Source organism: Aulonocara sp. 'chitande type north' Nkhata Bay, linkage group LG13 (genome assembly GCF_057382095.1).
Source record: "Aulonocara sp. 'chitande type north' Nkhata Bay isolate Kocher_YH1m ecotype deep benthic linkage group LG13, A_spYH_male_GT1.1, whole genome shotgun sequence".
In the NCBI taxonomy this organism is placed as follows: domain Eukaryota; kingdom Metazoa; phylum Chordata; class Actinopteri; order Cichliformes; family Cichlidae; genus Aulonocara; species Aulonocara sp. 'chitande type north' Nkhata Bay.
The window spans coordinates 7,673,319-7,701,202 of NC_141356.1; the positions used below are offsets into that span (position 1 = coordinate 7,673,319).

General features: G+C 41.2%; 1 protein-coding gene across 1 annotated transcript; it reads left to right on the forward strand.

Moving 5' to 3' along the window:
• Window positions 1-309: 309 nt before the first annotated feature.
• LOC147315589 (heparan-alpha-glucosaminide N-acetyltransferase) lies at window positions 310-27,884 on the forward strand. Its single transcript, XM_086258477.1, has 18 exons — window positions 310-414; window positions 708-802; window positions 4,624-4,745; window positions 5,577-5,692; window positions 7,392-7,461; window positions 7,553-7,619; window positions 9,552-9,634; window positions 12,500-12,576; window positions 13,409-13,439; window positions 13,547-13,707; window positions 16,682-16,794; window positions 17,176-17,297; window positions 17,945-18,068; window positions 18,165-18,251; window positions 20,805-20,882; window positions 23,782-23,852; window positions 24,931-25,043; window positions 25,500-27,884. The coding sequence occupies exons 1-18, from the start codon at window positions 333-335 to the stop codon at window positions 25,679-25,681; spliced, it is 1,794 nt and encodes a 597-aa protein (XP_086114603.1). The 5' UTR covers window positions 310-332; the 3' UTR covers window positions 25,682-27,884.

Here is a 27,884-nt window from a genome sequence, read left to right on the forward strand (position 1 = left end):
GAGAGCGCTGCTAAAGCCATTTAGTTAGCTGTGATTTAGAACAAAACCATTAGACTGGGGTGAAACGGAGAGTGTCTGCTGACTGTGGCATTAATACAGAGCCACAGATACATACCTGTGACCGTTTTAAACTCACTGATTATTAGTCTGATTTTACTTAGCATCCCTCATGTCAAATCATGACAATGATTACATGTGATCTTAAATGTAAGCACAAAACAGCACATGAAAAGGGAACCAACAATTACGTATGCATACTGCCCTTTGACCACAGGTTATATTGTGAGAGTTATAAAGATGAGCAGTAGACAAGGCTGGTTACGGCTAGAAACATGGAGTCCAGGACACTGCTACATGCAAGTCTAACTTTGTTAATCCTCTTTACCAGCGGCATTGGAGGACAAATCGAAAATGGTGAGGAGGGTGGGGATCGCTCTGGTGAAGGCATCTGTGCACAAATGTCCTGGTAGTAGCAGCAAAAACTGTACTGTCTATACTCTTTTGATCTTCTTGTGAAAGTCACTGTTCGGTCTCCTTAATTCTGGTTTGAATTGAATTACAACAAATGGACATGTCAGTATGGGAATTTAGTCAGTGTCACGCTCACAGTGGTGATAGTGATTAGATGCCATGTTCTGTCATCTTGTCTTTATAATGTCCAAGAGAACTCTCAGCTAATAAATCAGGCCTGTGTTAAATCTATGCAGGCTCTCATCTGAAAATGGATCAGGCTTTGCTCATATTTCATAACCAGCTGACTGAAGAAGTGCATGCTTCCTACACATCAGATTACTGCTACAAGGTAAAGAATATCCACCGTCACTGTGGTTTTATTAAGACACAGCATCAGCAGGAAAATCGCTTTCAGTTCCTCAAAAAGTTTATAGTCACGCAAACTGATCTTAGCAAACATACAGATGCAGTAAAGTTAAACATTGTAATTCACTGTGAAGTTGTTGTCAAATTTCACATAAGGGAAATGTGTGATTTTCTCTCCTTTGTTATAAAATGAGCTTGATTGTCTCTGAGAGGAATGTGCTGTGGGTACAGCGCTACAGTTACTGCTGGAAAAAGCAACCATGAATTATTAAAGACATCAGGAAACGTAAAGGGAACATCATAAAAACATCACGAGACATATGAATATACGTAAAACCAGATAAACCTGTATGAAAAAACAAGACAAGCATAAAGTAAGAAAAATTTAGTGCTTAAAGTCCAAGTATGTGCTGTTCCTTGAATAATTTAACACTGCTGTTCAGCAGCATAATGGAGGCTGGAACATATGATACCTTTTGAACTTTGAACCTTGAGTATGCTTCCTCATGTCAAATGTTTGAATCCTGAGACGAGAGGATGTTACAAGTAAAGTACCTGCTTAGGCAGGCTCTGTATGGACTTGTATTTTTTCATTTCTGAAAATTCATTTGCAGCCATGCTTTTTTAGTGCATTGTTAGATTACTAAACCATGCTGTAATTTCATATTGAATAAGCTTTCTATGATTGCCCTGTAAAACCGTAACACTATTACTCACTCCATACCAGAGGTGTGGACTCGAGTCACATGACTTGAACTCGAGTCAGACTCGAGTCATTAATTTTATGACTTTAGACTTGACTTGAAAAAATGTTCTAAGACTTGTGACTTGACTTGGACTTTTACACCAATGACTTGGGACTTGAATTGGACTTGAACCGGTTTACTTGAAAAGACTTGATATTTTACCCCAAATATAAAATTTAACATGCATATTATATAGAGATTGAAAATGTGACGTCATTCACGGGTAGAACCGCAAAGGATTCTGGGAACTCGTGGCAAGCGGTACTAGCGCACGCAGGCTTTCAATTAAAATCAGTTAAACAGCGATAAAAAGAAACACAAAAATGTCAAGAAGCCGTTGTATTATTAACTGCAATAGCCGGTCGCATGACAGCCACGGGAAGCCGACGGGTAAAGAGATCGGTTGTTATCGGATTACGACGTTGAAGAGAAATTGTTCGAGCCATGTTTCCGAAGTAACAAAGACGCGACGGATGGTCTGGATTGCAGCCATTCAAAGATCAAATATAACGTCCCAGAACACTCCAGCTCACAGGTTAGTCTGCTCCAAGCATTTACACGAAGGTCAGTGTTTTTTAGTAGTTAATACGTCATTTTCATAACATAATTAGTGATATAGGTTACAAGCAAGTCTGGCGCTGAACAGAAATTGTCGCGCTATGCTCCTTTGTTTATTGTGCATGAATAGTGAATTGTCCTGACACAATATTGCGTTTCGCTTCTGTTATTATGGTACATTGACAAAAACATATACTTTTATTCACAGGATAAAACAGGTTTTTTGTATCACTAATTGCCCAGTGCGATTACAGACTGCGGTAAAGTGAGCCGTCATTTGTGAGCCGCGGTCAAGCCAGCCGCCTCCTATCCGCGCGGTGATTACAGCATACAATATTGTTGTCACTACTACATTTCTGTAACGCTACCAGAAATTATTTCCACTACTAATTAATTACCGTTGAGCTCAAAGGTCCTATTAATAAACGGTTAAGGAATGTGTATTTATGACGACAATTTGTGAGACTGGTAAACTTATGATACGTACGATGGTCTTTCGTTCTACACGGTGCATTTCAAGGTCCTGCACCCATCTGTCGGTAAACTGTACCTGGGCTTGTTGCAGTGACCTGAAGTTACTAAACTTCATGAGTGTGTGCACTCACTCCAAGAACCGTATGATTATAAATATGCATATAAATATGCTACGATGAGATAGCTGACTTCATCTAACTAGCAAATGTTGTCCAGGCTACGTTGGTGATACAGTTTTTTTTAATGTGTATGATATTTTTGTCATGCGATTTTAAAGCCGGTCCTACAACCGCATCCAAGAATAACATGCAGCTTATCTCAGAACTGTCGGTGAAAATTATTCTTGGAGCTAAGTTTAATTGAGCTGCATTTTAAAGAGGTGCAATTTCACAATTTGTGTATATTTTCTAAGTTCACTATTTTGTCATGTGTTGAGAAAAACACAGATTTTAAAATTACATGGTCTAATATTTACATTTAGCATATAACTGCAACATTATTTTTTCGTTGTTTTTTTTAAAGACTCGAAAGGACTTGAAATTCAAAGTTTCAGACTTGTGACTTGACTCGGACTTTTACACCAGTGACTTGAGACTCGACTCTGACTTGCCTGACATTACTTGAGACTTGACTTGAGACTTACTTGAGACTTGCAAAACAATGACTTGGTCCCACCTCTGCTCCATACAGTCTTGGAAAGGAATTATCACTGGGTGTTTCCCAACTTAGTTTGTCAATGAGGAGACCTATTGTTTATACGTAGGCCGTCTTGGCTTGTAAATTCACTGCTCTGCACATTATATTACCATCCAACCTTTAATTATATTTTACTGTGCAACTGTTTTTGAGCCACCTGTCATTTCTTTATATTTTGCTTCCAGGAAGCCAGACTTTTCTTGCAATGTTTTAAAGTGTTCTTGAGCAATATTTCTCCAGGCCTTCTGAAGTTTTCTTTGGACATTGGCTGCTTTTTCACTCTTTTTCAGTCCTGACCAATTCCAGAGGAATGTGTTTTGTTTGTTAAACCACTTAACACTGACCTATGAATCATGCATGCATATAAAAGGCACTTAACTCAAGGGATGGACCAGTGTTGTGTCTACACAGGCAAAGACAGACAAAGAATCAATTTTAAATTTAATCTTTAGGCACTTTGTTAATAGCATCCTCTCATAAAAATCAACAAGGTGATTCCCAGAGCTATTAGCTGGAAACGTGGCATATTGCTCCATGTTCTTAAAAAGTGTAAGGAAACTGGACAAGTGGGGGACAGAAAAGGAAGAAGAAGGAGTTTTATGAGAAATTGTTTTAATGGAAGGCTGGCTGTCTAGAAAAAATTATCCAAGAAAAGAAACAGAGGAAAGGCTGAGGAATGCCAAATTACACAAAAACAGGTCTTACTGAGTGATGAATCCAAATTTTGTCCAAATCCTAGTTGAGCCTGCGTTTCAGTCGATAGTGTTGTCTTGTCAAAATTTATGGAATTATGACCACAAAAAAGAATCATCAAATTTTGATCCGCAATGCAGCACCATGTGGAAAGCATCGCATGGGCAACAGTTTCATTTTCCAGCACGACAATGATCCCCAACACAGTGTCAGCGCTGTAAAAGCGTACCTGGATAGAAAAACCACACGGTGCAAAACTAGCAGTCGTGGATTGGCCTCCTCAGAGCTCGGACCTTAACGTTATTGAAGCAGTGTGGGATCATCTTGACAGAGAAAAGACCAAAAGGCAGCCAACATCCAAAGAAGAGCTTTCAATTTCCTTCAGGAAGCCTCAAGAACTCTTCCAACAGACTACTTAAAGAAATTACAAGGAAGCTAGAAGTTCAGACTGTGTTGAAGATTAAAGGAAGATTAAATATTGACTTTCTAGCTTGTCTGAATTGTACTATTTTTTCCCTTTTTGCACATTCCTTTAAATCATTAAATCAAATTAGTCTTTTACTTACAAACAATTATTCATTTTTATTAAGTTAATGCTAGGCCCATTTAATTATTATTTATTTGTTTTGCTTTTCAGTGTTTGTACCAACATTTGGTCACAGTGAAACCCAACAACAATAATGCTTCTGCAATAATCAGCACCAAATTTACTCTGACAGTACAAGTGGAATCACAAACCAGGAATGCAACCTTTTGCAGGTAACAAGTTAAACATTTGTTCAAGATGGTACTTAAAACAAATTAGATGCAAGTTGTCTCTCGTTTGCTTGTTTGCCTGTGAAAGTGCATTGCTCTTGTTTTAAGATATAATATAGTGTGGTGACATGATTGCATCAGCAGCCTGTGAAATTATTTACAGGGTTGGAGGAGTAACCCTGACCCATTTTCTGGACCTGAGTTATGCCCTCCCTTAAACCACCTCACAGTGTATTGATCACAGGCTGTTTTGGGGTTAATAAGACCTGACATTCCAATATTGATGAAAAGGGCTCATTAAAGCTTGAAAGCCACATGTCCTGGGGAAGAATCAGCTGGGATGTTAAACAGTTAGGACAGATCTAATATGTATAAACACCCAGAACATCCCACACAGGAGGGCAAAGCTTTCTATTTTGGGGCCACCTCTAAGCGATGGTGCACCATGAAAAGCCTTTGTGCTTTTTATGTCCTTTCAAAGGGCTGGGTCTTCTTAAATCAATGCTGAGGTCTCTAACCAGCCTGTGTTGCTATTGATTTACTTTTCCCAGTTTGAAAAAAACACTCCAAGTGATAGCTAGTATGTCATCCCAACAGTGGATCAATATGAGCGAGTCTTGCACAGGGATGTTTTTTTTGGGGCCTGAAACTGGAGACGGTGAGAAGACAGGGGCATGCACTTTAAGCCTTCAGACACTAGGTGGTGCTCCTGAGCTTTATAGTTGTGCTACTGCAGCAGGAGAGCAGCAATGTGCTTTTAAAGAAAACAGTTTAACCGGGCATCAAATAGGAGCTTTTAAGACTTTGTGACTATTTCACTGTTTTTCCATGCAGATGGAGTCAAACGTATGAGGAAGGTGGTCACTACTCTATTTGGATTTACACCCTAGATGCAAATAATCGCAGCTGCACTCACATTGTGGATAGAAGACCAAATAATGCCTATCTGCGTAAGTACACAGCACTACTGAAAAATACATGAGGACAAATTTCCATGTTTTGAATCCCTGACCGACACTGCTGGGATTCAGCTGTGAGGGCGCAGTGACAGCAAAGGTACCTGTCTGCAAACTCCAGCCAAGCCTTTGATCCCATTAATTGAGTCAGCAAAGAGGAGAATCACTGCTTTTGTCCACATCCACTGAGCAGCAGTTCTCATCCATCTCTTGGGACATGATGTGTATTGATCAGATCAGACTCGCTTTCTTGAAAAGGGATAAAAGAAAAGCTTTTCTGCTTGTTTTGAAGGCCTGCTTCTGGCTCGTAGAGCATTGTGGGTAATACATTAGGGAGTGTGGAAGGATTAGGGCGTAATGGGATTTTGAAAGCGCCTCTCTCCATAATGCACACACTACTTAACAATATTGCAGATTATGTTGTAGATCAGACTTTTAAGGCCAAGTAGCCATTATCTGTTATGGTCAGTGTGACTGCACCTCTCACAGTATGATGATCTTCCATTAGCTCCACAGACCGGTGATTATACAAACTCCCCATAGGAATTGTTCACCTTAAGTAACGGTCTGGTCAGCAGCTCAAGAAAGGTATGAGGTGCTCTGCTAGGGAATTTTAAAAGTTTACTTCAGTGTCTGAGATTGATTGGCCACAGAGCAGCATGAGATCATTTCTTTAAGCATATGTTTCTGTGAAGCTGCTATCAAATGCACCCTTTAATCGTGTTAGTAGTGTATTCTGTATCACACCACAGACCACAAGTCACCTGCAGAGCCCTTAATTCTTACAAGGAAATCTACAGGATCGACTCCTATTAAGTCTTTGTTCGACTTTTATACATCAATGAACTCAAATTAATTCAGTTGTTTCAGTGTCTACCATTCATTTTCTATTTATACCAACGGTTACTGATGGAGCGAGCATGTCTGTGGCTGAGCTCTAATGTGGTTCATGCGCTGAGAGCTTTGTGGTGTTTTTATGAATGGACACCAGAGATGCCATGACTTTTCCGAGGAGATTAAGTGACCGCTCTTTGTTCAGAGTGGATGTCCTTGTGTGGATTCAGCTCGGCTTAAAATGGCATCTTTTTGTTTGTTCTTCCACTGCGTGTACTCTGCTCTCCTGTGCTTTGACGAAAGAAGACCATGTGGAGATTTCATAAAGCCTAGGTAGTTTTATAATCAGTACTACAGGTGTAAAATATCTCCCTTTGTTTGCAAATCGGTGGCTTTCAGAGCTCTATTCCTTTTTTGGGGGGGGGGCAAACAAAATCCATCTTCGCTACAGTGTTTGTGCCCTCTTGCACTGTAAACCTCAAGTTGACCCTGCTCCTATCTGTGCTGCCCTCCGGCAGTCTGGCAAAGTCATTGTTTTCTCATCCTTGTTCCAGCACAGCCTTACATTTTCATTTTCACATGCCTGCAGGGTTAGATTACCCGCAGTGATTACTCCTCGGCGGCTCAACCAAGACTTTTTCATTAGGTTCTTGTTTGTCACTTGAGGGATCCCCTTTGACATTGGTTGACTGAAAGACAGCCACAGGGGAGCCCACAGGCTAGTATAGCAGACAGTTTGGACTGGCAGTCATCCCCTTTATCCCCACTCAGATCCTGGTCTGATAGAGATGTAGTGTATAAAGTTTCTGACATGGACAGAGAATGGTACAGAATGATTTCCTTTTACTTATTTTTCCAGCTATTTTGGTGGCAGCACTCCTGCTGGCTGTAATCGCTCTGTTATTCGTTGTGATACCCTACATCTGCAGGTACATGTGTGTTTTTTACATCATCTGCAAGAATCCTGCACTGATTGCTTTTCCATCAGAACCGGGCAGCCTAAAGTTTTTCTTTTTCCAGGAGGCGTTGTACATCAAAATTTATAAAGACTATTTGCTGCCAAGGCCCACAGCATTCAGAAGAGAATGTAAGTTAAATGCTGCTTCTAACAAATATATTACATTAGATTTTTTTTTTTTTGTCAGATGAGATTATATTTTGATTAAATAAGTCATAAACAGCTCAAAGTATGTCCATTATGAGTTTAAATTAAAAAGCAAATTATTTTTTAAATATACAGTAAATCTTTGCTACTGTTCTTGAAATACAAAATATAAAGTAACTACACAATCTCTTTCATGTAGAAACCTTTTTCTGGTAATCAAATATTGTTTGATCCAGCAGTTAAACTGCACCATTATCATTGGCCGGCTATGCAGCCCGAGATGCATTCTAAAATTGCTCTGAGGCTCCAGTCATCAAGCCGTTTGGGAGACACTAATGGAGTGATTGATATAAATGTTAGCAGAGCCAGTTACACAGCAGACTTACATAGAAAACGATACAGTGTTGTATCCGTCCAATCATCGGGCTTCATGGCAAGAGCTGCCATGTATTTTCAGTGAACATGAATAGCTCCTCTCATTCTTTCAAGCAAAATGTCTCTGGCTTCCATATGTTGTCTGGATGGCACGCAAATCCATCACGACATATTAGCGCGGGTGTCTTCCTGCTCTGGCTCTTTAAAATGCTGCATGGAGGCCAGCACGCCAGGCTAATCCAACTGAGAGGGCAACAGGCCAGAGTCATCGAAATGTTGCCTTTCACACAGTGAGAGGGGGGGGAAGACGCGGGGCGGAGAGAATTTTGAGGAGTTGTGAATGAGGAAGCAGTGAACCTTTGACTTTATCAGTATTTTTAAACAAGTTTGCTACCTGTTGCTACCTACAAATAAAAAGCCAAATGTGTTGCCATTTTATGTACAGTGTGCAAAAGTCTCCACTTAGTTCTTTATATATTGCTTCCAAGGAGCCAGACGTTTTTGCAATGTTTTAAAAGTGCTCTTGAGCAAAAGTTATCCAGGTTTTTTCAACCTGTCACAAAAACACATGACATAAAATAGAATTTTTACACTGACGAGGTAAATTCCCAAACAGCTTTTAGCTGGAAACATGGCACATCTTGGCACGGTCTGCAGGATGTCCCTAAAAATGTAAAGAAACTGGAAAAAAGAAGAAGTCACAGGCCTGAAAGGCTACATACATAAACTGTCATGTTCTTAAGAAAATTCTTAAGAAAGTGAAACAAGGAGAAAATACTGCGGTAGGACATCAAGTCTTATGGAAAGATGAATCCATGGTTTTTATTTATTTTTTATATATTTGGAGGAGTTCAGCAGAGATGATTATCTATAACCATCTGTAAAACAAGGTGGAGGTTGTGTCATGTTTTGAGGTTGCATTTCAGTCGGTGATGTTGAGGATCTTGTAAAAACTGATGCAAGTATCAATGTAGAAAATGAATTTTCAGCATGATGGTGACCGTACCAAATACTGACTTTAAAGCTTGTTAGGAATAGTGCAGTTTATCCCTCATGTATTGTATTTCCATGTATTTTATCACAGGTCAACAAAACTCTGCCCCCGTTTTCCCATTTCCCAAGTAAAATCTAAAGAAATGAGCCCACTTTACATTAACTGGCCAGCAAGCAAAGACAGACAGCAGCACCTAGTTAATAAAGCAGAGCATTAAGCTGCTTAAGAATAACTCAGAGTGTTGTGCTTCATGTTTTTGGAACATTTGTGTTATCAAACTTTATGATTTGTTAGATGTCAAAAGTGTTTCTTCTTCTTCCTTTATTGATTTTTTTTTTGCTGATTAGAAAACTATCTAGATATGAAAAATATGTAAGTTTGATTTGGGGTTTAAATATCTGCTTAAGCGACCTTAACCCTAAAAGTGCAACAATGAATGGAGCTTAAAGCACTGGTAATTGTCAAATCCCCTTAAGTAACCCACACTGGTGTTTTATCCCAGTGAGTGTTGACATTATTTTGTCTCCCTGCTGTTTTTTCTCCAGGAAGAATCACATGCTAGTGAAACTGCACACGGTGCTGTTAAAGCTAAACCAACACGTCTGCTCTCCCTGGATACTTTCCGAGGGTATGTTCACCTTCAACAGTCATTCGTGTTTATCGCTCTATCACCACATGGAGCTCGTTCACATGTTAATTCTTTTTAGAGAAGTTTGAGGCATCATAAAGATCTACAGGCCTGACATAATGAATAATTACAGGGGTCACAGTCTGGCCACATGCTCCTTCAAGCTTTTGTTATCAGGCGGTATAGCTTTGGGCATGGTTTCTGATAGCAGTGTGTGTTGGGTTTGGAACAGTGTGTTTCTGTTGGACAGGAGTGATGCATGTGATTGAATCTGGGCTCCCTGCTCGCCTTAATTGTGGCCTAGGGCTAGACACAAAGCACGCCTCTCTGGAAACAGGATGCTGGTGTGGCTTTGACCTCCCCCTCGCCAAATAATTGATGTAATAATACAGTCAACATATCAGCACACATCCACCCAGCAATAGATCTCCTGCCAAACTGAAGAGCGAGAGGAAATCCAGCAGCACACAGGCAGCATCCAGCAGACAATTGGCATCTTCTCCATCTGTGGCTTCCTTTTGGACGAGGAGCCAGCTGAAAATCACCGAGCATATGTGGCGGGCTGAAAATACAACATGCTGTTATTTAGTTTGGGAGCTCAAGCGCTTGAGTGCATTTTCAGAATCTGTATGAGTTCAGGGGGAGGATACATTTCAGTTTTATTTCCCTTCATTTCCACTTCCTGCCTCAGTCCTCCTCAATCTCGTTAGCTGAAATGTCACTCCGGGGTTACAGGTGCGTACGTCCTGAATGGTAATACCGGAAACGCTCCTACCTGGCGTCACACTTAATCAAACTGTGACTCAGCTCTAAAGATTAACGCTGTGTGCGCCTCCTCAGACCCATGACTTATGATCCCTACCCCCGGATAAGTAACAGCTTTCTACAGAGAACAGACACATCAGTCATCTGCCATAAATGCTGAGACATTTCTGAAGCCAAACAGCTTTTCTTCCCAGCTGAAAGGTTTTTCTGATCATTGCTCGGGCTCTCCTGACATGATATACAGAGAACTGTGGCGTATGGTCGCACGTTAATTTTTCTAAAAGGATTTGGATTTTAATCTTGTGCCACATTGCTAAAAGCCTTTCACCAGTTTCGTCACCGTTGAAAATCGCACTGTCAGTAGTTAGCAGCAGCATACAACTGACGAAACAACTATTACAGCAAAACCAAGAACTGTGAGCCGCATTTAACAGCAGGTGGCTGACTCATTCTGTGCCTTATTTTGACTGAGATCCAAGTTTTCCTACATATTGGGTTTCAGATACGCTCTGATGTTTGGCCACAAAAAAATAGAACCTTGGCTTTTCAACTGTAGTTGTAATTTATTATGACTAGATTGGGTGTCCGTGTACTTGATATGGCCAGTACAGTGGGTAACTCAACACTGTGCAGGGATAGACTGCAGCTATCCATTAGCAATGGGGGGAAAGTACTAAGCTGATACTCTAATTGGTAATGCATGTACAATGATTCAAATCAAAGACGTCCATAAGTGTCTATCAGTGAGTCATAACTGGCTGTCAGTGCTGCAACAGACAGGTCTCTCTGTAATCTGTTAGCTATAAATCATTCCTGCTCATTCCCAGAAAGGAATTAAGTCTATTACTAAAGTGGCAAATGTTCACTGCAGAGCTTCAAAGGCATATTAACAACCTAAACTTGATTAGGAACCAAAAAAAAAAAAAGAAAATGCCTGCTGTGTCAACCTGCACCTTATTAACTTTGATCCAACAGAAAACAAAGAGTTCCTTAGTGTACATTATGTTAATTGAGCACTCATCATAATTAGCAGCCTGTATTGTCACAGATGTGTGGCATATGTAAAGTGATGGGGGTCTCATTTCCAATCGGACAGCGGGGAATTTTAATTATAAGTATGGCCAATAATCTGGGATATTACTGCAATTTTCACAGGGTCTCATCTGGCTGGCGATTTAACCTTTGTCTTTGTTGCCATGACAACTAATGGATGCGTTCATCAAAATTTACACGATAGCTTGTGTGCGTGCGTGTGTGTGCATGTGCGCGTGTGTGTGTGTGTGTGTGTGTGTGTGTGTGTGTGTGTGAGAGAGAGAGAGAGGAAGAGAACATGGACACATGCAGCAGGGTTTACTCTGCTTTAATAGCCCTTTTGAGATGATAGTGACCGATTAAAATCTTGTATCAGCAGGTTGGGGCTAAAAGAGCAGTAATGGCTTCAGTGCAGCTCTTAATTGAATCTAGGCAGAAAAACAAGAGGAGGCAGAGGTAGATACAGTGCACCTTATCAGGCAGGCTGTTTCTTAAAGGTTGTCGTAATGTTGTTACGACCCCCCCCCCTTTATGATTTTATTACTCTTTTTGATTACGCACGAAAACATAAATTCACGTATTACAGATGGTGAAAAGATTCAGCCTGGCCCAGATCATTGCATTACCGTGCAAGTTTGTGTTGTGTAGTGGCCCACCGCCCATTTTCTGACATGCAACGCAAACACCTTTTTCCCTCCAGTGTATGATTCAGTGAAGCACTCCATCACGTGCGCTGTGTTTCAGCAGACTCGGCCAGTGCTAAAGTATAAAGTGTATCATATATTAGATGCAAAGTCTTTAGTCAGCACTCCTGCTTGAGGAGATCCAGAGGACAAGCGTTCATTTCCTGAGTGATTCATAATGCTTAGATTGCATTACCTTGTATTTGGAGGGAGACTGAATAAAAGCCCCTCTTGTGTTCTCTTTAACTTTAATTCAGAAGTTAATTTTTAATTATAATCAAGGATTGCACTTGAATAATATATTTTTATTGACAGTTTTTCAGCCTCACTCACACATTTTCTTCATTTGTTCTTTCCTGGATATCGACTTGTATTGTCTTTATAGGTTTTCCCTGACTGTGATGGTGTTTGTGAACTATGGTGGTGGAGGCTACTGGTTCTTTCAGCACGCACCTTGGAACGGTTAAGTACATGATGCACGTGAATTGACATAAGGGAAAACTAAATCAGTTGCTTGTACCCTACAGCCCGCACCTTACTCCCTGCACACAACGATGATGCAGCAATCGCCTGATCTTCAGCGGCGAAATCCTCCCCATAGTGTTAGCAGAGTTTTCTGACGCGTTGTCACTAATTATGATGAATGTAGTTAAGAAAAACACAGGGTGTCATTTCTCATACAAGCAAAATCAACACCATGATCCATAGATGTTTATTCTTGTTAATGATCAGGGAGGAGAGGAGGAGGATTTAAATGACAGCTGGAAGAAGATGAGGGAGGAGGAAGGAATGAGTAACACTCCAATGTTATGATAGCCAGTATTGAGGTACTCTTAAGCAAGGCATCTTGGTTGAAGTAGAGATTTTGGTTGAAAAAGTATTTAAAACAAGAAAAAGTAAATATTCTTATAAACTTTCTTTTTTTTGTTTTAATTTCAGTTTCAATTTTTTCTCGAAAATTCCTGTAATTGTTTATGGGTGTTCACAATTTTAACTTTGTAATAGCTTTTTTTGCCACATGTACAGAGGTGCATTGATTTCAGAGCTGGATTGATTAATCTTCGCCTGGCTGCAGGACTGCTGCTGTCACAGGAGTGTAAATATTTATTAATCACGCCTCTTCAAAATGGAAAGTTAATGACAGAAGCAGCGCTTTAAGGACGGAGCATTGTTTTTAATTCATCTTGTTGTCTTTGTGTGTATGGAAGGGCAAGAACTGTAAACTCTCTGATGAGATCAAGTGTGTGTTGGTCTGTTGGTATTAATTGATTTTATGCTTCTGAAATTGTTGCAGGTCTAACTGTGGCGGATCTTGTCATGCCATGGTAGGTTTGGCACAAGGGGCCTGACCTATTTAACGTCTTTTACTACTTTTCTTGTTTGTACAGTTCATATGTGGGTTTGAATGGCATAATCCTGTTATGTCTTCCAGGTTTGTGTTTGTAATTGGGACCTCAGTGGTTTTGGCTTTCAGTTCCATGCAGAGGAGAGGAGTTAGCCGCCTGCAGCTGCTACGAAAAATCACCTGGAGAACAGTCGTCCTCTTGCTGCTCGGCTTCTGCTTTCTCAACTACTCTCCCAAAGACGGACCACGTAGGTGCACATTGTGTATTCTGATTCTCAGTCAAACTAAATCCTCATATGTGTGTATCTATCGATCTATCGATCGATATGTACTTTTTCAGGTCAGTTACACTACGCAGACTCCAGCTCATGTAGTAATATGTTTGCATACAGCAAAGCAAGTTTATTAGCACAGGTGGGGACAAGGATTTCTGTGTGGTAATACACCCGCTCATGTGCAAGCTTGAAGGCAAAGTGCATTTCCTGTAAATTGAGCAACATCAAATACTTTTGACACAGATGTCGTAACTAGATATTTCATTCGTCACTGCAACCAGTAGCTGCTGAATTCATTTTTTTAGGTGAAACTGAAATGATGAGTTTAGCTTTTCAAATGTGATAGCTACTTTTTTTTTACAGTCAAGTAAATTTCTTTGTTTGTTGGTCTGCGACAGAGATGTTAAGTGGGTTGATCTCCTGATTTGAGATAAAAGCCAAACTTCATGGCTGGGTCAGGGTTAAAGGAGAGGAATAATGCTGAAAATCCCCCATCCACCTGGGATGCAAAGGGCGCCCTTCACACATTAGCTATCTGTGGTGCTAATGGACTTTCCTGGGTGGATGTCTGCTTAACTGGGTTAACAAAAATATTGTTGTTGTGTGTGCAGTCTCAAAATCCAGCACCAGGGGACGTTTAACAGAGGCAGATAGAGCAAAAACAACCGCTGTGGTAATGGACAATTACAAACAGATAGTGTTACAGCCGTCAGCTCCACGCAGCTGCTGTAGACTCTGCTGCTGGAGCTGGTCACAACAGCACACTGACTTTTACCATAAACTGCAGCTTTGCCCTCTGTCTCCAAGGACGTCCTCTGCAGCTCAGTCGCAGAGCTTGATCTAATAAGAGAATGGAGTCACATTAACTCAATATGTTAAATGCTTTTCAATGTCAGAAGAGAGAAAAGGAGGTATTAACCTTTGACATCAAATAGGAGTAATTTCAAAAACCCTACCGTGGTTAGATGTCCCAAAAAGTGGTCAAAGCAGATTCATATTAAAAACCTTGAAATGTTGTTACTTTATTCTCGAAATAAATACAAACTTACTATACAAAATATGATTTGGATGAGATGCGTGAGGCGTGAGAGTTGATTCATTCAAACTCCTGCCACCGAGTTGCCTTAAGAGGACGTTCGAACACAAAAAACCAGTCGTTTTGAAAAGTTCTAGCTGCCCTACTTTTTTAGTGGCTTTTTCAGTTTTGCTGACTACCAACATATTATAATATTGTCTATCTATCACTGAAAGTGCTCATAGATTGGAAGCAGACAGCTTCAGTTAAATAGTATTGAACGTCAAAAAAGGTGTCCGTTACACACAAACACAAAGAAAATGCATAAATGTGGGAGAAAAACTGTGTTACAGTCTGCTGCAGCTTACTTTCAAACTCTTGTGTAAATGGATTCAACTTAAAATGATAATTCTTATTAAACATGAAATTTTCCCATTTTGCTCTTTTCTGCTATTTGATTCTTAATTATTTATTCTAATACTGTGCAAAAGATTTGAACCATCCTAGATTTCTTTATATTTTCTTCCAGGGTGCCAGACTGTCATGTTAATGTTACCACTGAGCCACTAAAGGCTGATAGTGTATTGTCATCAATACAATTGACTGCTTTTTCACTCATTTTCAGTCTAGTCCTTGTGCCTAACCATTTCCAGGGATGCTTGTTTGTTACGCTCTTTAACAAACAATTAAAGAACCGAATCTTTAATCTTTGTTACTTTGTTCTGTAACTTGTCACAGAAACACATAATTTCTTCCCATTTGTGTGAGGAGAGCGCTGCGACGGTGACTGTTAGCAGCCTTCTGTTAAACACGGTGGAGGCTCAGTCATGGTTTGGGCCTGCATTTCAGCCAGTGCTGTTGGGTATCTTAGCAAAATTGATAACATTACGAATGCAGGAAAGTACCGTCAGATTTTGATCCACAATGCAGTATCATCTGGAAAATATCTGGTTAACAACAGCTTCATTTTTTCAGCATGGAAATGATGACAAACACAACTCAGCACAATCAGCAAAATGATACCTGGATAGAAAAACGCAGTGAAACACAATTAGTCAAGGATAGGTCTCCATAGAGCCCAGACCTCAATGTGACTGAAGCGGTGTGGGATCATCTTTACAGAGAACAGAACAAAAGGCAGCCAACATCCAAAGAAAAGCTTTAACTGTCCTTCAAGAAACCTGGAGAACTACTCCTGAAAACTATCTGAAGAAAGCTTTCCTAAGACAGTTCAGGCTGTGTAGAAAAAATATATTGACTTTCGATCTCGTCAAAATTGTCACATCAAACTATTTTTGCCTTATATGTATAGAGGAATGAACAATGGCTCAATACTTTTGCACATTCCTGTAGGACGTGATAATTTTATCAGGCGACAGACACAGTCAATTATCTCTGCAGGGGTGTGTAACATATATCTTTAACTAAAGTGTCATTAGTAAGAGCTTCCCCTTTTCCTGCGAAAGAAAAGATTTCCGCCTCTTATTTGATTTGTCCGGATCAATGATTGGGATCATATTGTTTTTACGGCACTTTGCGTGGCAAAGAGGTTTTCAATTAGCTAATGTGTAGATTACCATCAATCTCTCTCCAGCAGCAGCAAGTCCTATCCTTCCCAATTTGGTGAGACTGAGAGATAACTGTTGATGAATGTTTGATTAGCTACCCTCTTTCTTGACATGTTCGTATCCTGAAGGCTGACATGAGCTCTCTCCAGCCTTTATGCCGTACATCAACTTGCTATCAGAAGTAGTTGTAGTAATAGTGGCGTCGGGATAATTGGGAAAATTCTTGATTTCTTGTGTCTACAGAAATGACTTAATATGCGTGCTTTTTGTGAATTATAAGTTCATATGTTATTTAAATCACTGTCTGTCAGTATTAAGGTGCCACAGTGAGCGTTCATGCTGTGTGTTCTTCACTGTGCTCTAGTGTCCTGGTCCTGGCTGAGGATCCCAGGAGTGCTGCAGCGTCTGGGCTTCACCTACTTTGTTCTGTCTCTCCTGCAGACTTTCTGGGGCCAGAAAGAAATCCCACTGACTGCGGTGAGCAGTTCTGTCAAGTTCAGTTATTTCAGTCATTACACACAAGAGAAAAAATTAAAGGAGTCTAACCTGAAAAAGCACACGAATAACAAGTCAAAGAGTCGATGGACCTGTGAGTTCAGTGCAGTGGAAGTCTTTGTTGAACAGTTCAACAAGTTCCATCCATTCGTTACGTGCGGAGCTCAGATATTCGTCCAGATTAACAGACAGACATCTCTAAAGCTCCAAGAAGAGTTAAAAATGTTTAGTAATTATGAATTTGTTGTGTATTCAAGTGGACCAATCTATCCCAAAACTTAGTTTAATGCTAAAAAAATACCTAAATGCGAAACAGTTTTGGACCTAAAAACAAAAATATTATGTGCTTTATGTATGATGCAGTATAACGGGTGGAACCCGGTCCAGGATATTCTCCTTTACTGGCCGCAGTGGCTGATCATCATCCTGCTGGAGACTTTGTGGCTGTGCTTAACTTTCCTCATGCCTGTTCCCAACTGCCCCACGTAAGTCTGGACATGACTCCCACTGTCATATAGCATTTCAGGTCAAATCTCCTCACTAATGCATCGTACACTTAAGCTAAAAGCATAAATTTCCTATGTGTCGAAGCTGAGATAATCTCCAGTTGGGCCTGTTTGTGCTGCAACAGTGTGAGTGTGCACCTTGTGTTGCAGGTGTTATGAACCGTTGTGATTTATGGGCCCGTGGTGGATGCTTCAGAGAGCCTAATTAGCCAATCTCAGTCTGTCATGTGCAATAAGAGGAGCGGAGGCAGAGGATCCATCTTCCTCGCTCTGTGTCTTCTGCTTTTTGTCTTTTGTTTTGTTTTTTCCTTCTCTGTGACCCTGCATGACATCACGTTTACAGTACTGTGGGTTCAAGCTGTAGCACTTTTTACTCTCAGTCCTTCTGTGTCTTTTCATCTGATTGAGTTTGGGGTTTTTTCTTCCTTGAACGTGAATGTGTGGTGGCTTGAGACACAACTGCTATACAGGGTTTAAGAATATTAAAATCACCTTTGGTATTAGAACACCGAGCGTTCTCTGCTGCATCTGGGTATTGTGTTTTCATATAAACACAAAACACTTCATTAAACATTGTTTTTTGTAATAACTACAGCTACAATAATTATGTTCTTGTTTGATAACAGAGGGTATTTAGGAGCCGGTGGAATTGGCGATAACGGGCTTTACCCAAACTGCACGGGAGGTGCAGCGGGATACATCGATAGGTGGATGTTTGGTGATAACATGTACAGATACCCCACGTGCAAAGTAGGAATGTTCATCACATATTGCAATACAATGCTTCTGCTATAAACCAATGTAGGTGAAATTATAAACTGCATGGTTTTGTTTTGCTTTTTCCAGGAAATGTATCGCACCACACAGCCCTTTGACCCAGAGGGGGTTCTGAGTACCATCAACTCCATTGTCATTGGATTTCTAGGGATGCAGGTAAGATCTAAGTTTCTCCTGTACGATGCAGTGAGTGGCATGAGTGGCAAAAAAAAAAAAGTCTTAGTCCTGCCTTTGTATTTTTTTGCGCAGCCTTAATAAATGGCTTGCTTCTGCCAAGTTTAGTCCAAGTGTCTGCATTTTTAGTGACCTGCATAGGCAGATCTTGACAATTGTCCAATCCACCACATCCCAAAGGTTCTGTATTGAATAGAGACCTGATGACTGTAGTGACCACCTAAGAGATGATTTGAGCTTTATAATATGCTGCGTGTACCCACCAGGTGATATGTACACTGTGGTCACAAAGCGATGGACTGATTGGCAACAATACTCAGGTTGGCTGTGAAGAAGAATGCTCAGTGGGTACTGAGTGTGCCAAAAATATTTCCGACACCTGATAACAGCACCACCACTAGCCTGAACTGTTGATACAGTGCAGGACAGATCCACTCATATGTTTTTTATGCCAAATCTGTATTTGTTCACTATTCATTTAGGTAAAATTACCTATGCCATACATAGCTTTGGTTAAATTGTTTAAATCAGCTTTTAAACTCTGCAAAATCCATCCATCCATTCATCTTCATCCGCTTTATCCGAGGCCGGGTTGCGGGGGCAGCAGCCTAAGCAAAGAGGCCCAGACCTCCCTCTCCCCAGCCACCTCCTCCAGCTTATCCGGGGGAACACCAAGGCGTTCCCAGGCCAGCCGAGAGATATAATCTCTCCAGCGTGTCCTGGGTCTGCCCCGGGGCCTCGTCCCGGTGGGACATGCCTGGAACACCTCACCCAGGAGGCGCCCAGGGGGCATCCTTGTCAGATGCCCGAACCACCTCAGCTGGCTCCTTTCGATGTGGAGCAGCAGCGGCTCTACTCTGAGCCCCTCCCGGATGGCCGAACTTCTCACCCTATCTCTAAGGGAGAGGCCAGCCACCCTTTGGAGGAAGCTCATTTCTGCAAAATTAACAAGCTAAATGTCCCAGTCCTCTTTAATGTGGACAACACTCATGGTCATGTGGTTGCTGGAGTCCAGCCCAGCTGGTAGACTGGCATCCTGTTCAGGTTGTAACCCGTAACCCAGTATCACAGGGCTAATATGTAGAGACAGTGAACTGCTGGCATTCATATTTACACCAAGTTAGAATCTCTAGTTAACCTAACGTGTGTCTTTGGGCTGCTTGAGAAAGCTCGATTACCTGGAGAGAGCCAATGCAGTCGCTGGGAGAATCTGTACAGTCCACACAGAAAGACTCCGGCTGGCTTGCGGCTTCAAACCCAGAATCTCTTTGCTGTGAGATGACAATGCTAACCACTGCACCACTGTACTGTTAACTGAGAAAATAGTTGCCATGAATTGATTTCGAGCCTAAAAAATATATGTATGTTTTGTGTTTTCAAAATGCATTGCAAAAAAACCTTAAAGTTTTATTTGCCTCCACTGGACTTGATCCTGAATAGAAACTGTATATTTTAGAGTCTCTGCAGGTTTATAAAACATTAGAAGTACACAACAAAATACTGCAATAATAATAATAAGCCCACTTATTCAAAAAGGTCTTATAAACCCACAACTAGTGGTTTATAGCTCCATCTACCTGATTGTGGTTCTGCCTGATATTTCTTCCTGTCAAACGGGAGTTTTTCCTTCCCACAGTCACCAAGTGCTTGCTCACAGGGGGTTGTCTGATGGTTGGAGTTTTTTCTGTATTATTATATGGTCTTTGCCTTACAATATAAAGCACTTTAGACAACTGTTGTTGTGATTTGGCACTATTTTAATAAAGTTTAATTGAATTCAACTGAACACAAAACTTTCCTGTCAAAAACAAAAAGCAGGCTGAAAATATCTTAGAGACAGGAAATGATCAGAACCTTCTGAAGATGTGACTTTAAAATACTCAGTTTGACTTGATTAGACTGAAAGTTTTAATGGCTTCATTGTGCAGACAGTGATGCTCTTCAGTGTTAATATGTTAATATAAACCTACAGTGTGACTACAGTAAAGATTATGTGACAGATGTTTTCCTGTCTCACTGTAAATGCACAGCTGCCCTACTTTAATGACAAAATGCTGTTAGAAAGTAGGAAGGCCCTTTTTGTTCTTCAGACCTGCGTCTCAGATGGTGACAGTGGCACTTATAACCATTTGGGTTGTGGGAAGGTAACATGAAAAAGTGACCACATTGCTCAATTCCCCGTGGGCGGTTTGCTCTGAGCCCTTCAGTCAGCGAGTCTTAGACGACACGCCAGGTGTCCGCTGGCTTCCTCTGTGTTGGTCCATGCTAATGTTCTCAGCTGAAACATATTCATCATCACCAAATTAATCAGAGGGTGCGGATGACTAACACCCCACATCTGGCTCCATGGGATAGGAGAAACGTGACCGCCATGTCAGGGACGTGGCTTCGACAGCCACATCCCAGGCCTATTTGGTTACCCAAGGGCAAGTACGCGGACACACCGGGTGTTGGTGTTTATGTGGTATTTCTCATTAAAGAGATGAGTGAATAGGCTGTGGGGTCTGTACTTATTTCTGCCTCTTTCTTTCACAGGCGGGGAAAATTATAATTTTCTACAAAAAGATGAATATCCACATCCTGTGCCGATTCCTAGTGTGGACCCTCATCCTGGTACGTGGAGGTTTTAAGCAGAGCTGCTGTAGGAAATGAATATAAAGTCAGTTGTTAATTTAAAACCAAGACACCCAATAACTGTCCTGCTCCTGTGATTCACTCAGAGCCGAGCACTTTTATGGTCTCAGTGTTTCACTTCACCTTGCAGGTAAATTCTGCAACGAGTTTTCCAGCCTCTTGGGTATTAGTCATACTGTAGCTTGCTGAAGTCATTCATTAGCAGGACTTAGCAGAGGACATGTGTGTGATCTCAGTACAATTAAACAACATCCATGTGTGGCTGTGTTTCCGGGCAGACATGGGTATCCGGACCCTCGGGGGAATACACGCTGCGTCTCGTTGCCTCTCTGTGCTTTACATGTGGTTTTGGATTGGAAGAGTTATGCATATTACTTACAGTCTGCTGCAAGCATAAAAGCATCTACTCTAAGAGTATGATCAGTTTAGGAAGCTGCAAGCGAGGTCTCAATAAGCAAACCAAACATGGCAGATTTAAGAAAGGAATTATTAAAGTGCATTCAAACCTAGGATAAAAAGGTAATGCCTGTCTGAAAAGCTTTTAAGGTCATATTTGTTTGAGATTCTGGGTGGTCTTAAAACACAAAAAGAGCCAGGCTGGCCTCCATTTCATTTAGAGGGGGAATGCGTCCTCCAGGGAGAAGCCAAGTGTTACAGGAGATGGCTTGTTTTGTATTTCTAAACCTGTGACAGGAGGCTGCTAGTCTGCTCTAGCAAGACTGACAGACAGACACGTAGGAAGGCTAGTCTCCGCTGAACTGTGCTTGCCACTGTTTTTATGTACGTGCAGCGTGATGCTCCAGAGATATAGCTCATTTGTGAAACGGGGTTAGGAGGAGCCTGCGTGCTGTGGAGGCAGACATCCTGAACCGGCAGCTCTGTGACCTGGAGCGATGATAGAGCTGGAAGAGCTGGCTGCATCGCACGGCCTTTGAAATCAAGCTGCGCAGGACGGAAAATCTGTGCAGCGAAAGAAAAAACACACAGAAGCAGGGAAAGACTTGTCTGAAGTTCTGTAGTTCCAGTATATTTGGGTGCCTTTTCTGTCCAGCTTTGGGTATCAGGTTCCTTCAGAGTGTTACGTGTATGACTGCAAGACGTTTATTTACTTATTTGACACATGAGTTGAAACAGCGTTGAAGGTTCTGGTGTTAAAGAAATTGTTTATTTTATTTACTACTATGTCATAAGGTTTTTCAAGTCAAATCTGTTTATTTTTGTAGTCTAATATGTCCAAAACAATATCTCAGTGAAGTTTTAAAGGTCTGTAACAGCAGCGTTTTTCCATCCAGACAGTATTTTCCAAAAGGACAGTAGGAAGAAACTCAGTGACAGAGTCCTGCTCGTATATGTGAGAATCAATTGAAATTCTGTTGCGAGAATTTAACGTCATTAACCTCACTTCTTAAAGGACAAAGCTCCATTATGTCTCCAGGTGTTGAATCTTATTGACTATCATTGTGCGATGAGTGGCTGGAGGGAGGTGACATAAATTAGATCCATTTAGCTTCTCCCAGCGGCGCACAGTGACAAAGTAGCTCATGCTGTCATAAATAAACATTAGGCTTTAATGTTTTTTCCACTGTATCTCATTGTTTACCAGCTGATAGATGCTGCGGATGCTACTCAAGATTACAGTGTTGGAGGTGCGATATTCTGGATCTTACAGTATTTAGATGTGGCTCGACAGAGTAGCTTAAATCCTGGTTAGCTGAGATAGAAAAATGCAATAGAATAGATTTTCTCACATTGCATCGGCTGGCAGTGAGAGCAGACCATCATTATTGATTTTAGGAACAGACACGGGAATAAAGAATCAGCGCAGCATATATTTGTTTCACCGTTTCTGCACGTGTATATTTGATTTGACTTTTTTAATCTCAGTGGTTAAGTCTATTTTTGGTTGTATGTCTTACCAACACAGAAAGCAAAATTAGTTTTAGCGATTGGCCTGCTCTTGATATTGACTTTTCTAATAAGATTTCGGCTCAAAGGGGGAGGCAGGAAGCAGAGCCGAGCTGCCTTTTGTTTCAGACATGTGCTCTTAACATTAGCAGGTTTCCTCAGAGGAGGAGAAAACTTATTACTGCACACACCCGACAACTGGGTCGGCGTTAAGCACAGGAAAAACAGAAAGTGTGGATACAGTAAACATCAGGCCATGGTTTATTGTTTTGTGATCTCTGTGGCAGGCTGATATTCACAGGCAGCCATGTGTCTTCCTCATAATAAACAGCAGCCCCTGTTAATTAAAGTCCAACGATCAGGCTCCAGAAGTGAGAGATTGAAATTGAGCGATTGCCCCACATACCAGCCCCATCCCACATCCTGCTGCCTGGATAGCCTGGAGACTCAATCCAGCCCCAGCTAGGCTATTTCCACACCATCGATTCTGTCATCTATACACATGATGGATATCCACCTAACGAGCATGTTTGGATCCTGATCTGCTGTCCTGGGTTTCTCTGTGCAGCACAAAATCTTTCTTCATGTATCTAAATCATACAGGGAGGGTGGGGGATAGTTAAGACTATGAAAGTGCTTACTGATGTAGAGTTGAGCAGATCATGAGTAAATATGAACATGGAGTCAGTTGGGCCTCAGTGTGTTGGACTTTGTAGATGCCTCTCGGTGGTGTTTTACTGTAGTGACAAACCCACGTTTTAATGTTTTTCAGCTCATTGTTTTGGTGTGTTTGCAGTCCTGTCTAGTGTTTTGTGTGTGTGTATAAGTTAATGGACCATGTCCACGTAACTCTCTGATTGTCGGTTTATCTGGTGGACTCTGCTTGATACTGTTGCCTCACGTTTTAGCAGCCCAATACAGATTGCTTTATCGCCCTCCATCGATTTGAAATCTGTTTCATTTCCACCCTCAGGGAATCTCCGCAGCCATCCTTTCTAAGTGCACGCGAGACGGAGGATTTATACCTGTCAATAAAAACCTTTGGTAAGTGCTTCCTGACCCTCTAAATCCAGCCACTTTTCCTCACAAAAAAAGAAAGGATGGGATTTCCAACAGACACAAATCAAGGCTGCTAAAACACGCGTTTACTTACCTCTAACGACAGCTACGGCTGTAAATAATCACCCGGGCTGTTGGGAGTGTGAGGTGTTGCCGTTATACATCCTCCCAACATGATCACTCTTCCTTACGGCCAGCGAAATAAAGAATGCTTCATCCTCCCCCAGAAGCACTCACTCACTGTTTTACCACCTCTGTGTGATGGAAAGAGCTCAGACTCTGGGAAATGTAACTGTATAACCACAACGCAGTCTTAACTGCTCCCAAACTATTAGAAGCCTTTTTAGAAAAACAAGGCACAGCACTTTGGTAAATGTTTGTAATGATTTTGCATGAAATGTGACACAGTTACCACCTCACACATCGGTTACTTTATGACTCGTGCATTTGTTTCCACTCCCACATTTCCCTTTATATGTGATGTGAATCATTCAAATGTTGTAGCAGGAAGAACGCCATTTCATCTGTGATGTGTAAGCAAATTCCTCATGATGTTCCACATGGGGCATCACTTGCCATTACCTACCTGGCTTTTATAGGCAGTTCATCATGCACAGGTTATTGAGCTCCTGGGTACAAGTCCTTGCCGGGATGTCTAAAAGTAATTAACTCCAAGCTAAGAGTCGTTTTTGGCTCGACTTCAGCTGAGATAAAGAAATAAAAAATAAATGCAGGGAGGCTCTAGAAAGGAGCCATTTTACATGCGGTAATATTTCATCATGCATTCTTGCACTTAGGAACAGACAGAGACGTGGTTAGCTGGCACAGCTCCATGAGGCACATGCCAAGGGTCCATATGCTGATGCTATAGACAAGTCCAGCAAACTGCCTCACTGTTTGTAGGACAGACTCTGGGTGTTATTTATCTGCAGCAGAGGATTGATGGACTGAGTGTGTTTACACTGTTCTTCACACCATTCTGCTCAGATTTTAGTGATGCCCAAATGTGCCAAGTAAAATGTTGCTGTTGTAGTAAAGTGTTGTCGATGGTCTGTTTCTTCAGGTCGTTGTCCTATATCATGTGTATGGGCTGTTTGTCTTTCCTGCTGCTGGGAGGCATGTTCTTTGTCGTCGACATCAAGGGCTGGTGGGGTGGACAGCCATTCATATACCCAGGTATGTTTCTTCTTGTACTGACAGGCTGCTTTACAAAGGTGTATGTGCTTTGGTTGGAATAAAAACCTCACAAATGCTGGAACGTAGTTTAAAATATTGACTACAATGACAATTGTGTTTGGCAACTCATTAGCTGATTATGCAAAGACAAACATTTTTCAGCCTAATATAACAAATGTCCTGAAAGCCTTTGTAGGGATTATAGTCTAGATTTTGGACTTGTGGTCCTCACTCTTTTCTTCCAGTAATTTTTTTGCATTATTGGCCAGACTCCCAGAGAAGAGTTTAAACTGATTAGCTCATTTGGAAAGCTTTTTGGAAAGCATCCCTGCAATAAAGCCTTTACTTTTTGCACATAACTTTAGTCATTCAGCTATTATGGAAAGCAGGGAAAAATCCTTTAAATTGTATAAATCCTGTTCAATAACTTGTCTTTTTTCCACCCCTCTTCCACAGGGATGAACTCCATCTTTGTGTATGTTGGCCACTCTCTCCTGGGCTTCTACTTCCCTTTCAGCTGGGAAATGCGCTTCCAGCAGAGCCACTGGGAGTGGCTCTTTCAAAGCCTGTGGGGGACTGCACTGTGGCTGCTCATCGCCTACCTGCTCTACAGGAAGAAATTTTTCCTCAAAATATAAGCAGGATAATCCATCCCACTTCTGTAGATTGTATTATTTTATATTTTAATTTAAAGGCAGCCTCTAAAGCTAATTTTAAACTTTTTTTTTTAATTTTCCTTTGCTAGAGTATATTATAATCAGACGCGACTACAGACACGCTGAAAGGAGATGGAAAAAGGACAGATTGTATGTTTCCTTACAGATTTTAAGGACTTGTCTCTCTGCTTATCAAGAAGCTGTAAAAACTGCAAAAACACAATTTGTCTCAAACTTAGTATCAGCAAACGGTCATAGGCCTCAGGTACTTTTTAACATTCTTAATCGCTTTTTTAGTTTATGTGATAATCCTGGAGTTACTTCTTCACCAAGTATGTGCGATGATTTTTTAGCATTTTTCAATAACAAGATCTTATCGATTAGGGCCCTTGTTTCGTTGTCTGTTGTCTCAGTTCAAAGCCCTCCACCTGTGTGTTCAGCTGTCTTAGAGCAGTTTGATCCCGTCTCCCTTAAGGACCTGACCGCGATAGTTAGTGGCCTAAGATCATCACACTGCCCCTCTGATTCTCTTCCCCCGAGTCTGCTCAAAAACACTTTTAATATTGTTGGCCCTTTTATTCTGAAATTGATTAATACGTCCCTTACTACAGGCTGCGTCCCACTATGCTTCAAACAAGCTGTAGTTCAGCCTCTTCTTAAAAAACAAAACCTGGACCCAACTGTTCTGTCTAATTATAGGCCCATCTCAAAGCTTCCTTTTCTATCTAAAGTTTTGGAGAAAGTGGTCTATCTACAGTTGCAGGCACACCTCGATTCTAATATGATCTCAGAAAAATTTCAATCTGGTTTTAAATCATTACATAGCACTGAGACAGCACTTTTAAGGATTTTTAACGATATTCTCTTAACTATGGATTCTGGCAGCCCTGCTGCCCTTTTACTGTTGGACTTGTCAGCAGCTTTTGACACGGTTGACCACGACATCCTGTTATCACGGCTAGAATCGCATGCTGGCCTAAAAGGATCTGCCCTTCAGTGGTTTCGCTCCTACTTGACAGAAAGGTTCTTTTATGTCAATATGGGCCCCCACAACTCCAAATTAGCTCCTCTTAAATACGGCGTTCCTCAAGGCTCTATTTTGGGTCCCGCCCTCTTCGCACTCTATTTGCTGCCATTGGGCTCCATCTTCTCGCGGTACAGCATTTCATTTCATTGCTTTGCGGATGATCTACAGATTTATCTACCTTTAAAATTAGGATCAGATCAACCGCAGCTCTTATTACGCTGCCTTGACGACGTTAAACAGTGGTTATCATTAAATTTTTTACAGCTAAACGAAAACAAAACTGAGGTTGTCATTTTTGGCAATTTCAATCATATCGACAGCACGTTGGGTACCCTCTCCTCGTATTGTAAAACACATGTAAAAAACCTCGGAGTTTACATTGATGGTTCTTTTAAATTGAATAAGCAGGTGAGTGCAGTAGTTCAGTCCTGTTTTTTTCAGCTAAGACAGCTAGCCAGGATAAAGCCATACCTTCCGGCTGACGTCTTCGAGCGTATCATCCACCTTTTTCTTACTTGCAGATTGGACTACTGCAATTCATTGTATTATGGCCTAGATCATGCCACCATCCATCGCCTTCAGATGGTTCAAAATGCTGCTGCTCGCCTGCTAACCGGTACCAAACGGAGAGAGCATATAACCCCAATTTTAGCCTCTTTACACTGGCTCCCTGTCCCCTACAGGATCCAATTTAAACTCTTACTTTTTGTTTTTAAGTCACTCAACGCCCGAGCCCCCCCCCTACTTGTCAGAGCTCCTCTCTGCCTATGCTCCAGGAAAACCCACGAGATCTAGTTCAAAACTATTGTTGTCCATTCCACGGACTAACCTCAAATCTCGTGGTGATAGATCCTTCTCTGTGGCAGGTCCCAGACTTTGGAATAGTCTCCCCTTTAATATTAGATCTGCTCAAACTCTTGAGCAATTTAAATCTTTACTAAAGACACACTTTTACGCTCTGGCTTTTAACACATTATGACCCAAGCATTTTGGATTTATCTGAATTAGTTAGTATTGTTTCAATTCTTCTACTTTATTGTTTCTATTGTTATTATTGTATTACACTGTAGTTTTTAATTTTATTGTTATTGTTAAGCACTTTGTGCAGCATCGGCTGTTGGAAATGTGCTATATAAATAAATCTGACCTTGACCTTGA

Bases quoted from the DNA above. Each gene is read 5' to 3' on its own strand.
- LOC147315589 (XM_086258477.1), top strand. From the start codon at position 333: ATGGAGTCCAGGACACTGCTACATGCAAGTCTAACTTTGTTAATCCTC. The intron at 18,069-18,164 runs GTAGGAATGTTC...TGCTTTTTCCAG, and splicing joins ACAGATACCCCACGTGCAAA to GAAATGTATCGCACCACACA. The intron at 23,853-24,930 runs GTAAGTGCTTCC...CTGTTTCTTCAG, and splicing joins CCTGTCAATAAAAACCTTTG to GTCGTTGTCCTATATCATGT.